This window comes from Bos mutus, chromosome 16, assembly GCF_027580195.1.
Source record: "Bos mutus isolate GX-2022 chromosome 16, NWIPB_WYAK_1.1, whole genome shotgun sequence".
Classification (NCBI taxonomy): domain Eukaryota; kingdom Metazoa; phylum Chordata; class Mammalia; order Artiodactyla; family Bovidae; genus Bos; species Bos mutus.
In genome coordinates this window covers 39,260,162-39,274,942 of record NC_091632.1, presented here as the reverse complement: position 1 = coordinate 39,274,942, position 14,781 = coordinate 39,260,162, and the positions used below count along the sequence as shown (strand labels likewise).

General features: G+C 58.6%; 1 protein-coding gene across 3 annotated transcripts; it reads left to right on the top strand.

The window, feature by feature from the left end:
- Positions 1-46: 46 nt before the first annotated feature.
- Positions 47-13,262, top strand: KLHL21 (kelch like family member 21). Of its 3 annotated transcripts, none has more exons than XM_070385157.1 (5): positions 47-1,272; positions 3,699-4,104; positions 8,321-8,393; positions 9,885-10,211; positions 12,095-13,262. In XM_070385157.1, the coding sequence occupies exons 1-4, from the start codon at positions 252-254 to the stop codon at positions 10,176-10,178; spliced, it is 1,794 nt and encodes a 597-aa protein (XP_070241258.1). In that variant the 5' UTR covers positions 47-251; the 3' UTR covers positions 10,179-10,211; positions 12,095-13,262. The 3 variants fall into 3 exon arrangements, with proteins under 3 accessions (XP_070241258.1, XP_070241257.1, XP_070241256.1); XM_070385156.1 differs by having other exon boundaries at positions 12,090-13,262; XM_070385155.1 differs by having other exon boundaries at positions 9,885-13,262.
- The last annotated feature ends 1,519 nt before the right edge of the window (positions 13,263-14,781 follow it).

Below are 14,781 nucleotides of genomic sequence, written 5' to 3'. Positions count from 1 at the left end.
CTGGAGCGCGGGGGCGGGAGCGCGCGAGAGGAGGCGAGTCGGCGCGCTCAGCCTGGCGGCGGCGCCGAACCCAAAGGAGTTAAGTAGGCGGTGTCGGTGACGCCCGCCCCCCCGGCCCGGCCCCCCTGAGGCCGCCGCGCCCGGTCGTATTTATTGCGGCGGCTCCCAGCGCCGAGTGTCTCTCCGCTGGCCCCGGCCGCGGCTTTCCTGAGTACCGCGAGCAGCGGCCCCGCGCCCCCAGTCAAGGCGCCATGGAGCGGCCGGCGCCCCTGGCCGTACTGCCCTTCTCGGACCCCGCGCACGCGCTGAGCCTGCTGCGTGGCCTGAGCCAGCTCCGCGCCGAGCGCAAGTTCCTGGACGTGACCCTGGAGGCGGCGGGCGGACGCGACTTCCCGGCGCACCGCGCCGTGCTGGCGGCTGCCAGCCCCTACTTCCGCGCCATGTTCGCTGGGCAGTTGCGCGAGAGCCGCGCCGAGCGGGTGCGCCTGCACGGCGTGCCGCCCGACATGCTGCAGCTGCTTCTCGACTTCAGCTACACGGGCCGCGTGGCGGTGAGCGGCGACAACGCCGAGCCGCTGCTGCGCGCCGCCGACCTGCTGCAGTTCCCGGCGGTGAAGGAGGCGTGCGGCGCCTTCCTGCAGCAGCAGCTCGACCTGACCAACTGCCTGGACATGCAGGACTTCGCCGAGGCCTTCAGCTGCGCGGGGCTGGCGAGCGCGGCTCAGCGCTTCATCCTGCGCCACGTGGGCGAGCTGGGCGCCGAGCAGCTGGAGCGTCTGCCCCTGGCGCGGCTGCTGCGCTACCTGCGTGACGACGGGCTCTGCGTGCCCAAGGAGGAGGCCGCCTACCAGCTGGCACTGCGCTGGGTACGCGCCGACCCGCCGCGCCGCGCGGCGCACTGGCCGCAGCTGCTGGAGGCCGTGCGCCTGCCCTTCGTGCGCCGCTTCTACCTGCTGGCGCACGTCGAGGCCGAGCCGCTGGTGGCCCGCTGCCCGCCCTGCCTGCGCCTGCTGCGCGAGGCGCGCGACTTCCAGGCGGCGCGCTACGACCGCCACGACCGCGGGCCCTGCCCTCGGATGCGGCCGCGCCCCTCCACCGGCCTCGCCGAGATCCTCGTGCTCGTGGGCGGATGCGACCAGGACTGCGACGAACTGGTCACCGTCGACTGCTACAACCCGCAGACGGGCCAGTGGCGCTACCTGGCCGAGTTCCCCGACCACCTGGGCGGAGGCTACAGCATCGTGGCGCTGGGCAACGACATCTACGTGACGGGTGAGTGGGCATGAGGGCTGGTCAGGAGGACCCTGGCCCGCCCAGACCCCAAGGGGAAGCAGGCACTTTCACCTGCAAGAGAACCCGAAGTGCCTGGAGACGCAGGCGGCACCTGGGTGCAGGTGGACACGCCCCCTACCCCCGACTTGCAGGCACAGAAGTTTCTAGGGTTGATACTTAAGATCTAGAAGAACCCCTTTGTGTTAGTGGGACAAGTAGCCGTCTGTGGCTCTCACAGGGCCTGTCTGAGCAGCCCCCTCCTTGCCCAGGTGGTATCCCCATTTGGTGGCAAGACACTGGGGTAGCCTCCCTGCATGCTGCTGCTAAGTCGCTTCAATCGTGTCCGGCTCTGTGCGACCCCATAGACGGCAGCCCACCAGACTCCCCCGTCCCTGGGATTCCCCAGGCAAGAACACTGGAGTGGATTGCCATTTCCTTCTCCAACCCTGCACTATGAGTGCTTCCCTTTTCTCCCTAAGGAATCTGGGGACAGCCCAAGGACTGACACCCTGTGGTACATCCTTTCTACCCCAGTAGGGGGTATTTCTCCCTCCCAGCTGAGCAGCACAGTCCCCTGACTCACTCACTTGGTCACCAGTGACAGCATTCCCTGAGGCTTGTACCTAGGCCCTGTGCTGTGGGTCACGTGGTGTTTAGGCTGCTCCCAGCCCAGCAACTGTAAACAGAGTCACATGCTAAGAGGTTTTCTTCCAATTACTTGGCCCAAACCCCAAAACACTGCCGAGTCATGCTGGGCGGGTCCCAGCCCGCCCCAGTCCTGGGCATCTCCCACATTTTTTATTAAAGATGAATCCCAGTTCAAACATGAGGCTCCCTCCATGCGTAGGTTAAGGAGGGGCGGTCTGTGCGAGGGCTATATAAGGAAAGAACCCGACCAAGCATACGCTCAGGGCCTGCAGGGGGCTGGATCAGGCAGGGAGGCCTCAGCTGGGCCAGCGCAGCGCTGTGTCCAACCTGGCACGTTAGTTCGGGAGAAAGCCAGCTCTGAGGTACCCTCGCCTCCCTCCAGTGTCCTGGGGGCTCTGAGCTGAGAAGTTGGGCTCAACCCAGCCTGAGGACAGGCTGCCACTCCAGGTCCTGCCTGAGGATGGCTGCCATTCCAGGTCCTGCCTCCACGGGAATCTGCCAGAATGGGCCAGTTCCCAGTCTGAGGTTGGCCCTGTGTTGTTGGGGAACCAACCCCCTTCAACCCCACCCCTCCCCCCACCACTGAAGTCTGGTCAGTGAACTCCCACAACTGGTCAGACTCGCCCCAATTTGCACACCCTTCCATAAATGTCTCAGCTAATCCTTTGGGTTTAGACAGGTGGCTGGGTCATTCCCTACAGCTGCCTCTAGGGAATCTCACAGGGGCAAGGAGGTGGCTTCAGCTGCCTTTGACACAGTTCTTCTTTAGAAGAAAGAAGGGAGGCTGGGAGGACTTTACAAGGAGGCTGTCTTCTCCCTCTAAAAGCTCTGGGCTGTGAGCCGGATAGAATGTCATGGCGGCTCTGCTCTGCCCTGTGCCCCCAGGCTCGGGCAAGGAGGGGAATCCAACCCCCAGGGTTCTTAGGGTCCCTTCACCCTGTGAGAATCCTAATGTCCTAGGTGAGCCTGGTTTAATTTTTGGCAATAGCCAGTACCACTGGGCTTTGTTTGTTTGCTTTTTAGCCCTTTTTTTGGACATATAGATGGAAAAGTAGACATCATACTTGCAGCTTGATGACTTTTTCCAAACAAAACAAGTCAGTAGCTTGCACGTAAATCAAGAAATACAACCCCAGAAGTTCACTCATAGCATCACCTTCTGTGTTAGGTTTCTTCCTGGCTGAGCGCTTAGGTTTCCTCTTAACTCATCCTGGCCCAGCCTTGGTTAGGGGATGCCTAGAATTTAATGAACAAGTCCCCAGGCACCCCACCCACATATGCTGTCTTTGTTTTTTCTTTTTTTTTTTTGGCCAAGCACAGCATGCAGGATCTTAGTTCCCCAACAAGGGATCGAACCTGTGCCCCCTGCATTGTGAGCTCAGAGTCTTAGCCACTGGACCACCAGGGAAGTCCCTCCTACCCACATGACTTGTGGCTCCCTGGGAAAATGAACTCCAAGACCTGGTGCTCCCGTCCAGTTGAGGTGTCTGACTCTGAGTGCAGGGATCCAAACTGAGGTTACTGTGTACTCAGAATTGTGGCCTCTGGGCCTCCGGTTGGCCCACAGAGGTGCGGTGGTGTTTTTATGGCATGAAGCTGGACCATCCTCCTGGGCAATGGTCAGCCTATACCTGGCTTGAGCCCCTGGCTCGGGCCTTGGTAAGAGAGGATGTGTGTTTCATCCTTACTCTCTAGGAAGTTCAGGGAGTCACAGGTGGGTGACTCACCCTGAGTTGGTGTGGGCTAATCATCTATCTGCCCATTGTCCTCCCTGGCAGGCGGATCTGATGGCTCCCGGCTCTACGACTGCGTGTGGAGGTACAACTCAAGCGTGAATGAGTGGACAGAGGTGGCGCCCATGCTGAAGGCCCGGGAGTACCACAGCTCCTCCGTGCTGGACGGGCTGCTGTACGTGGTGGCTGCAGACAGCACGGAGCGCTACGACCACACCACCGACTCCTGGGAGGCCTTGCAGCCCATGACCTATCCCATGGACAACTGTTCTACCACGGCCTGCCGGGGCCGGCTCTATGCCATCGGCTCCCTGGCCGGCAAGGAGACCATGGTCATGCAGTGCTACCACCCAGACATGGACCTGTGGTCACTGGTGGACTGTGGCCAGCTTCCACCCTGGTCCTTTGCCCCCAAGACAGTGACTCTGAACGGACTCATGTACTTCATCAGGTGAGTCCCCAGGGGCCAAGGCCACTGGGTGCTCTTTTTTACTAGCTAAGCACAGCTTCAGTGTTCTCCCATTTCACAGATGAGGAGACTGAGGCCACACTGGGCCCTGAGGTTGGATCTTTCTGACATGGAGCCATGGTTCTGCCCCTCATTCCTTAGAGTGGTTTCTGTGGCCTCTTGAGACCCAAGTGTGATGGATGGAGCTAGGTCTTTGCAGAGAACTTTTTGAGATTCAAAGATGCTAAATTAACTATGTCTTTTGGCTAGACTTCGCCTGTGTATGCACGCTAAGTTGCTTCAGTTGTGTCTGACTTTTTGCGACCCTGTGGGCTATAGCCCACCAGGCTTCTCTGTCTGTGGGATTCTCCAGGCAAAAATACTCGAATAGGTTGCCATTTCATCCTCCAGGGGATCTTCCTGACCCAGGGATCAGACCCTTGTCTCCTGCATTGGCAGGCGGGTTCTTTACCATTAGTGCCACCTGGGAAGCTGCTGCTGCTAAGTCGCTTCAGTCGTGTCCGACTCTGTGCGACCCCATAGACGGCAGCCCACCAGGCTCCCCCATCCCTGGGATTCTCCAGGCAAGAACACTGGAGTGGGTTGCCATTTCCTTCTCCAGTGCATGAAAGTGAGAAGTTAAAGTGAATTCGCTCAGTCATGCCCAACTCCTAGCGACCCCATGGACTGCAGCCTACCAGGCTCCTCCGTCCATGGGATTTTCCAGGCAAGAGTACTGGAGTGGGTTGCCATTGCCTTCTCAACCTGGGAAGCTGGGTCCCTCTAAAAACCCAAGTTGGTCTCATGTGACCTTTACCAAAAGGAGCCACCTATCCTACCTTAGAGGAACTTTGAATCTTAATAAGAGGAGAGCTTTCTGGACACTTGAGTCTTTGAGAGGGGGAGCATGGCCTTGACAGACAGTTTGCTCATCAGCCGACTGGTGCCAGGTGTGAGGGACCAGGTGGATGGATTGACCTTGCCCCCTCTGCAGAAAGCAGAACTTCCGGGTTCAGTGCGTCTCTGCAGGTTCTGTCTCTTCCCTTCCTGCCCGGCCTGGCCCAGGAGGGCTCATGAGTCTTGCTGAAAGAATGCGGTTCTCCCAGGATCCTGCCACCACCCTGGACCAGGGAGGGGCCTGGTATGAAGCCGACCTGGAGCTGCCTGCAGGAACAATGACCATAGTTTGCCCGTTGGAATCCCCAGTTGGGTCGAGCTCTGGGTTACCTGCTTTATGGGCATTTTCAAGGCTAGTCCCCCGTGGCTGTCTAATAAGATGACACCACTGTTGTCCCCCTTTCACAGGTGGCAAAAAAAACAAGGAACTTGCTCACAACTGCAGGCTTTTATGTATATTTATGCGAATGCATCAGGTCTTAGTTGCTGCACTCAGATCTTCAGTTGTGGCATGCAGGCATGTGGGATCTAGTTCCCTGACCAGGGACCGAACCTGGGCCCCCTGCATTAGAAGCACGGCATCTTAGCCACTGGAGCACCAGGAAAGGCCCCCTCAGGCTTTAAATGGTGGCACTGGGTTAGAACCAAGAACTTCCAACCCAGGTCCCATGTGCTGTCACCACATCCCAGCCTCCCTGGGCCCAGCTGCGGAGCCGTGGAGCTGGGCACCCAGTGGGTCAGCATGCATCCGTGGGTCTTGACGATTTGTCACAGCCAAATGCCCCTTCCTCATCGGCCAGTGGACATCCGAGGAGCTGGGAGCTCCACACCTGCAGCTCACAGCTTCTGCGTGTGTGTCACGTATGCACACACATACGTGCTTGTGTGTGTTAGTCGCTCAGTTGTATCTGACTCTTTGTGACCTTATGGACTATAGCCCGCCAGGCTTCTCTGTCCCTGAGATTCTTGAAGCAAGAATACTGGAGTAGGTAGCCATGCCCTCCTCTAGGGGATCTTCCCAACCCAGGGACCAAACCTGGTTCTCCTGCATTGGGAGGCAGGTTCTTTGCCATCTGAGCCATCAGGGAGCCCTACGTGCTCCTAGGCCTGTGTATCTGCCTCTCCCCACCCTGGCCTAGAGCCTGCCTGAAGCTTCAGACCCAGAGGGGAGGGGAAGGTGTGAATGATCATCCCTCCCTCCCCATTCCATCTGGGACTTTGAATAGGGAGCCGAGGACAGGGACTGTGTGCTTCTTGGGCCACTCACCTCTCACTGGCTGAGCCTGCCCTCCCCCAGACCTGAGGCTCGTTCCCAGGCTTCCTGGGAGAACACAGCTAGAACCCAGTGGTGTTGCTTGTCTCCTGGTGGCCAGGCCTCCCTGATTCCCAGAAAGGTCAGGTCGGCTCCGAGGAAGCCCCAGAGACCCAGCCGGCTCCCGGCCCTCTTGTAAAACATCACATCGTCTGATCCTTCGTCCAGCTCTCCTCCCCGAGTCGTGAAAACCTCTTCAAAGTGGGGGTGGGGATGGCTATAAATATACCTTACGAGTGTGCCAGAACCTTCCTCAGAGTGCCAGGAACTTGACCTCAGCCCCTCATGGCAGTTCCAGGCTGTGTGCCTTTGAGAACGCCCTCCTACCCCCACCCCACGGTCCTAGAACAAGATATGCCCAAGGACCAGCGTGTGGGCGGAAGGCCCCAGCACCTTGGTCCTCCTGGTTGGGGTTGCTGGTCAGCTGCTAAACCGCCCCACATGCGAACCTTAGGATGCCCCCCCAGACCCACTGTTAGCCTTCATACATGGTCACCTAGCCTATGGAGGGCCGGGTAGGCGGGCTTGACTTTACTCATCACACCCACCCCCCCACCAGAGTTCCCACCAAACCTGGCAAGAGTGTGAGCAGTCTGGAAAGGCAGCCTGTTTGTCCTGTAAGTGAAGAGTGGGGACCTGGCCTCACCTGAGCATGTGGGTGAGCCCAGGGGCCTGGGTCTCATGCACGTGAGCGTTCATGCACCCTGTCCACTCCATTGGGCACCTCGGCCACATCACCCCTGCTCACAAGGCCCCCTGTGGGGGTAGCTCCCGTCTAGAAGAGGCTGTGACAAGGTGTCCCACACTGTCCGCTGCAGCTGCCATTGGCTGTGAGCAGCAACCAGCAGCCCCCTCCCCTTAGCCATGCTCCACTTTGGTCCCAGTTTCACATGGCTCCTGGGCTGGGGTGTCCCAACCCCACAGAGGCAGGAGGCAAGAGCCTTGTCCAGCCTGGCACCTTCTGACTGCAGCTTCTGTGTTCCTGCAGCTGGGGCGGGCAGCCCAGTGGGTTCCCATATCAATTATCGTCATCTCATGGGCCACAACCTAAGGTTGGTTTTTACATTCTGAAGTGGTTGGAGGGAAAAAAAAAAAATCAAAGCGAGAGTCATACTTCCTGACGTGCAGAAAGTTATGTGAAATTCAAAGCTGCGTCCGTAAATAAGGTTTTATGGGAAGGCAACCAGCCCCTTTGTTTATACGTCTATGGCTGCATTTGTTCTCGGCGGCAGCGCTGGGGACCTGCCGCAGAGGCCGTCTGTTCCACAAGGCCTGAAGTGTTTACTCTCTGGCCCTTCTGCTAACCCCTGACCTGTGACCATCATCATCATCAGCGCTACTATTTGGGAGATAGTGTTTTTTGAGGCTGTGCCTTCACATTTGAGTGAAGTCATCACGAGTGAGTCAAACAGGATTGAAGGAGCCTGAGCCCAGAGTGGGGGGCAGTGCTGGTGTCCTTGCTCCTGCGATTCTGGTCACCCTGCTGGGCACCTAGGATGTAGCAGTGAACAGGGTGTGATGGGGGCTGGCGGCGGTGGGAGGGCAGTGGCCGAGGAGCAGTCCAGGGCACAGGGGGGTGGGCAGTGGGCGGGAGGCCTGGCCTAGCCTGGTCAGCCCTGAAAGGCTGTCCTGAAGAGGAGGCAGAAGTCCAAATCAGAAGAATAAGTGGAGATTGGACGGAAGGGCCATGGTCAGTTTTGGAGCTGAGGCTACCATGTGACCATGGTAGGGGGTCAGGGTCGGCTGCATTGGTGCTGGGCTGCAGGAAAGGGTTTAAGTGTGATTGTTGGGTGTGTGGAACAAGGGTGGGTTCCAGGCTCAGAGCCCAAGGTGTGGGGACCTGAAGTCTGCCCCCTGAGCCAGGGGCGGGGTCCCACTGGCCAGTGGGCAGCCAAACAGCATCACAGAGGTCCCCAAAGCAGGTGGGCCTGGAGGACCCTCTCTCCAGCACTCACACCCAGGGGCTTCCTACTCACTCTGACCTGCTCTTCCTCCTCACCCCCTCCCCAGGGACGACTCAGCCGAAGTGGATGTGTATAACCCCACCAAGAACGAATGGGATAAGATCCCGTCAATGAATCAGGTGAGTTTGCAGACTCGCCAGCATTGGGAGCTCTGGCTGGTCCTGGTTTCCAACCAGTGTCAGCATAGGTGTTTGGGGGTTCAGTCCCAGCTGGCAGGGGTCTGTCCTGGGCACTTCCCCAGTGTTGTCTCACTGCTCAGTGGGCTGCTGCTATCTTCAACTTGTGTTTGGGGGTCACCGAAACAGAGACCTTAAATAAGATGCTAGAGTCACACAGCTTAGTTCATCCGTTCAGACCAGAGTTCACCGAGTGCCTGCTGTGAGCCAGAGAGCAGGCTTGAAATGTGTTCCACAGAGGGCCTGCAAGTGCAAAGGGCCTGGGGCAGGCCATGCCTGATACATTCATGGAACAAGCCCTCAGCCTGGCATGGCTGGAGCAGAGTGAACACAGGGGCAACAGAGGGATGAGGTCAGACAAGGAGGTCTCTGGGGATTGACCTTGGGAGTACATTTATTGAGCACCTGCTGTGTACCCACACTTCTGCCTAATGGGGTGTGACTCTGCTTGTTGAGTTTCACAATAAGATGGAACCAAGAAGGTTTGGTAGCATTTGGCCACATGGACACTTTCCTTATTCCCAGACACACATCTATACCCACCTCTATCTCTATTTTCTGTCTTTCTTAATACTTCTCAACCTGGGACTTCCCTGGTGGTCCAGTGGTTAGAACTCTGTGCTTCCACTGCGAGGGGCACGAGTTCAATTCCTGGTCGGGGAACTAAGATCCCACATGCTGCATGGCACAACCTCCCCACAGCAAAAGAAGAATTTTCCAAACCTTCTCTCTTGATAACGCTGTGTGGCCAGTGTCATAATTTACAATGTCAGAGTTTATTTGACATCTTTACTGTTGCCAGATCTAACTTTGGTTGTCCCCATAATGAGCTGCCGCACATGCGTGCTCAATTGTGTCCAACTCTTTGCAACTCTGTGGACTATAGGCCACCAGGCTCCTTGTCCATGGGATTCTTCAGGCAAGAATACTGAAGTGTGTTGCCATTTCCTTCTCCAGGGGAATCTTCCTGACCCAGGGATTGAACTCACATCTCTTGTATCTCCTGCACTACCAGGCGGGTTCTTTACCATTGCGCCACCTGGGAAGCCCATAATGAGCTACACGTACTCATTATAGCGATTTTGGGAAAGGTGGGATAGTCCAGTCTTGTGGTTCAGAGCCCAGACTCTGGATCAAGGCCCAGCTCTGCCACTGTCAGCCAAGTGTGGCTCAGTTTTCCCATCTGTAAGATGGGGAGAACGATTGTGCCTGTCTTACAGGGGTGATGCTGCTTGGAGGCCCTTGACCACCATTGGGACCAGCCATGGCATGTGACCCCTGGGCACGGAGCCCCTGTTTCCTAGCCGGGGTATAGGAAGAGCCAAGGCCACCCCTGCCAGGGGCCCCGGGCACCTTCCCCGCAGAGGGGGAGCTGTGGGGGCTCTCCCCTGTCCTGGCTGCCAGCCTCCCCTCACTGCCCACCTTGGCCCACAGGTGCACGTTGGGGGCAGCCTGGCCGTCCTCGGAGGTAAGCTCTACGTCTCTGGGGGCTACGATAACACCTTCGAACTCTCCGACGTGGTGGAGGCCTACGACCCAGAGACTCGGGCGTGGAGCGTGGTGGGTCGGCTCCCAGAGCCCACCTTCTGGCACGGCAGCGTCAGCATCTTCCGCCAGTTCATGCCCCAGACACCCCTGGGCGGGCGTGGCTTTGAGCTAGACGGTGGCAGCAGTGACATGGATGTGGGCCAGCCCCGGCCGCCACAGAACCCCGCTGAGCTGCACTAGCCCCGGCCCGGCCCGGGGAGGGCCTCAGTGCAGGTAACCTGGCACCTCAGGGGGTAGCACCCCCTTCCTTGTGCACAGGACAGGTGGGGCCCACCGGGCAGAGCGTGGGCTCGGGGGCAGCTGAGCGAGCAAGGCTCAGGATGTGATACCTGGGGAGCTGCTGTGCGTTCAGGGCCTCCTGGGGCCAGGCTAATGTGCACGCTCCTGCTCCTTGGTCCAGAAAGAGCTGCCTCCCTGTCAGCAGGCTTGCTGGGACCAAGGCTGGTGTGCGTGCCCCCGCTCCTTCGTCCAGGAAGAGCTGCCTCCCTGTCAGCACGTCTCAGGCTCCAGTGAATCCCCCCTGCCCCAGGCCCCCACCTCACAGATGCAGGCACACCCCTCCTGCAGTCACCACCTGTGCCTCCTTGCCCCCCTGCCTGCCCCTGCCCCAGGAGAGCAGAACGCCAGCACTTCTGGGTGCAAGCAGACAGGAGTCTGAGAACAGCCTCTTCGCAGATCCTGCTATCCAGAACATGGAGAATCAGGCCGACGATGGCCCCAGGGAGGTTCCACACTCCATGGTCAGGGCTGGACAGCCGGCAGGCCAGCTCCACAGTAAAGGGGTCCGCCTGCTCAGCTCCTCAACCCTGCTGGGGCCTCGCACCGAGATATCTGCTATGGGTGGGCCTCCTGGAAGTAAGCTCAGACCTGGCGACACAGGGCAGGGAGTGGACAAGAGCATGGCCTTGAAGAGGGCCCAGCGGGACCTGCTAGGGGTTGTCTGTCTCCAGTGGACCTGGGCCGGGGCAGGGGCTGGAGTTCCTGTCCAGCCCACCTGCCAATGTGGCCCCATATGACTTGGGGGCCTCTAGGACCTTCGTCCCAGGCTAGTGCAGGAGAGGACTAAAGGCTGCAAGTGCAAGGTCGTAGCTTCTCTCCAGGAGGCCCTGGGACTTTGTCGCTGAAGCCCCGCCAGGCAAACAGCTGTGGATGCCCTTGCCCTGGCAGCCTGAGCAGAGGAACGGGTTGTTTCTCAAGGAACCCGGGGCGGGGCGGATTCGGTGGTTGGTCACAAGGTTTCAAACGCAGTTGGCCTTTCCTTAAACGAAGACAGGGCAGCTAGAAGCAAGGTCCAGGTGGTTTGATCTTTACTCTTCCAGGGCCACTGCTGAAGTTTTCCGCAGGGAGGTTAGGGGGCTGGCATGTGCTTTGAGCCCTGCAGAAGCCAGGGCTTCTCTAGGTGGGTGCCTGGAAGAGCCCCTGGGAACCCCGGAGCTGGTGTCGCTGGTTCTGAGGAGTGTGAGTGTTCAGTGGATGCTGGTCCTGGCCCCTCCAGGTCCCCAAAGTACCCTTTGCTTGAATTTGTCCTCCTTCCCTTCCAAAGGGGAGGGTGTTTGTTTTCCTCGTTGGGTGGATATTCATCCATGTTCTCACCAAGAAAAGTTTTCTCATCACTTCCCAAGTGGCTCTTAACAATCCTTTTATTGGGCAGAAGCTGTGGGGGGGGGGGGCCCTGCCTCCCCGCTATGAGGAGCCCTTGGGGAGCCATAGCTGTCAGGTCGACCGTCTTGCTCTGGAAACCCCACTGGAGCAGCCACAGCCCAGAGCCGGCCCTTCAGGTCCCCTTGGGCCCTGGCTCAGGGACCACTCCCAGCCCCCACCCACCCGGTGTAGCTGGCACAGTGAGAAGGCGGTGGGGGGACAGGGGGGAGGTAGTCGGCGTTTCCTGCCTTGGGCCTTGGCCAAGATAAGTGCTTTCCCTCTGCTTCCTTGGGGACCTCCCCCGCCAGATCACCCCTCCTGGTCTGAGTGTCCTCCCTTGTGAATTGGGGCTGGCTTGCCCCACTCCCCCCAGGGTGGATACAGCCCTAGACGCTCCCCCCCCACTGCCCTCACTTCACTCCCCAGGGCTTATTGTGACCTTTCTTCCAGCCCAGGTGCCTGCCTGGTGGGCCAAGCCCACCCAGAGGTGGTCTGGCTCCATGGAGTGGCCAACGTGGGTTCCCAGGCAGACAAGGCTGCCCAATGTGATGGCTCGTCTCCTGTGCGTGGCAGGGGGACAGCAAGGCCGGAGTGCTTGGGATCCATGGAGCCCTGATTCTGTCCCAGTCACCAGTTCAGTGCCAGTCTGTGCCCTCCCAGGGGGTGTGGCGTCACGCAGAGAGATGTGGTGACACGTGACAGGTCATGGGGGTGGAGCAGGGACTCAGTTTCATGGGAAAGATTCCAGACACCCTTTCCAGGGCTGTCTCTGTGGAGGGCCTGGGCAGCCCATGAAGGCAGGATGGGGGTGGAAGGCAGCGTGTGCCATGGTCACTGGAACTCCTCCTACCACCCCCCAGGCAGGCAGGGCTGTTCCTCTGTGTCAAGGGCAGGAATCTCCACAGGCAGTGGCTTATGGGGAGGCCTTTCGCTGGGGCTGCAGACACATGATTTCCTCCTAAATCAGCGTTTGTCACCTGCCACGGCGTTCTGGTCAGTGCTGAGGGCCGGAGCCTGGGCCTTGGTCTGGTCTTTGCTGTGTTTTTGGTACTTTACTGTGTGACCAGCCACCCCACTCGCCGGTGGTGACTCAGATGATGGTTTGGGGGGGGGGGCAGTGATGTTCACTTCCTAGAAACTCCCCAGGTCCCCACCCCCAGACCCCACCTTGGGAAGGGGAGGCACCAGCCTCAGCAACAGCAGGCTCCTGCTGGGGGTGCAGGAGCAGGGCCGACCCTTGAGAAGTGTCCCCTCCCTGCCTGCCCTCCGTGCTCCGCTGCATCACTGCACACTGACAGGCGGGGCCACCCCGCGAGGGACTGTCTCTATGTGTTAGATGTACATGACTTTGAGTCTGTGAGGCAAGTTAAGTTATATGAGAGTTTGGTGACTAGTATTTAATGCTGACCTACTGTTATAAAGTATTCTATATTTATACTTCAGAGACTCTTCTGGACTAGCACACCCTCCCTCCAGGGTCCGACACCCAGTGCCAGCCCCCCGAGCGTGGGGCAGGTTTGCATATTTATTTGTCTGTTCGTTAGGCTTCTGTGTCTGGGATCTTGTTAAGGTTTTAGGATGCCTTCAATACATTAACTTTTTGAAATAAAAACGTTTCCTATGTCTGGTGTCATCGCCTCCATCCTGCTGCTGCCGGGTCTTGGCACCTTACGGGCTGAGGCCAGGCACATGGGGCAGGGGAACAAAGGCGCACTTGAGGAGCGTGTGTAATACTCATTAATGCAGCTGCCCCTGTACCCACAGGCAATGGGGGCGAGGTTGAAGCGCCCAGGACTTGTGCTGGTAGTTTTGGGGGCATAGCCTTTCAAGCCCTTTCTCATCTCTGTCATTACAAGGCAGGAAGTAGTGGAAAGAGGAGGCTGAGCCCTGGAGGTGGGAAGAAGGTGGGTGGTGGAGGCCAAGAGCTGTTTCAGCCTCCTGACTCCACTTCAGGGCACTCTGCCCACTGCCTTGCGCCCCCTTCCTGAAAGCGGGGTCCCAAGTGGTGGTGAGATCCCCATCTCTGCAGCAGGTAAACTGCGGGCCCTTAAAATAGAAGATCCCCCTAGAAGAGGCTGAGAAGCTTGGAACATTCCTCGTGTCTGCAGAGCCCACTGAACCCAAGGAAGCAGTCATTGCCCAGCCAGGAAGGGGGAATCTTGAGGCCAGGTCCGCCTCAGTCCCCAGGCCATCTCCAGTGGCTCATGACCTGGCTGGCAGTCACTGCACTTGAATATTATCTTTACCTCTTTACCTGGTGGTCAAGGAGTAACAGGAAAGACTGCTGGATGGGTTCTGCTTCTAAAACGGAGTTTCCTTCCTCAAGTCCGAGGTGTTCAGCACAGGATGGGGCAGGTGCCTCGGGAATCCTCCAGTGAGGAGGTGAGTGGTGGGTCGTGATTGTCACTGCCGCTGACTGTGCGCACACTGCCAAGCTAAGCAGTGAGCAGAAGGGCACACTCCGGGTGAGGCAGCTGTGAAGTGTGTAGGTTCCAACACCCCCAGTGAGTGGTGGGGTCCACGTTCCCTAGCCTTGAACCTGAGGAATGATGTGTGGTGACTGCCTGGACCGACGCAATGTGGCGGGGTGACACTGTGGACTTGCAGGGCTGGATCACAGACAGGCAGCTTTGGCCTGTTGGGACGTGTGCTCTCGGCACTCAGCTACCATGCTCTGGTGGAGCCCAGGCAAGCCCTGGAGGGGCACCCGGCCCACAGCCAGGGCCACCTTCTCAGGAACACACAAGTGAGCCATCTTGAGAGCAGACCTGCCCCCCAGCCCGTGGGCAGTTCTGGGTGGTCTGTTATCGAGTCCTGGGACTGGAAGAGCAGGCTCCCTCATTTAATCCTTCTCTATGAAGCAAAGAGTTGGACACGACTGAGCGACTTCACTTCACGAAGCATGCACTATCACTAATTCCATTAAAAATAAGGAAATGAAACGCTTAGTCACTTGCCCCAGGTCACAGACATCACGAAGGAGCTGGGGAGGAATAGGTGCAGGCAAGTGGCCTCCTGAGCCCACGCACTTCTTCCCACGGCTGCGGAACCTGGGTGCTACCCGGGCCTCTGGCCTTCTAGGCCTGGCCTTGCCTGTTCCTCAAGCCAGCCTCCTGGACAAGGTTCTCCCCAGGGACCTGCC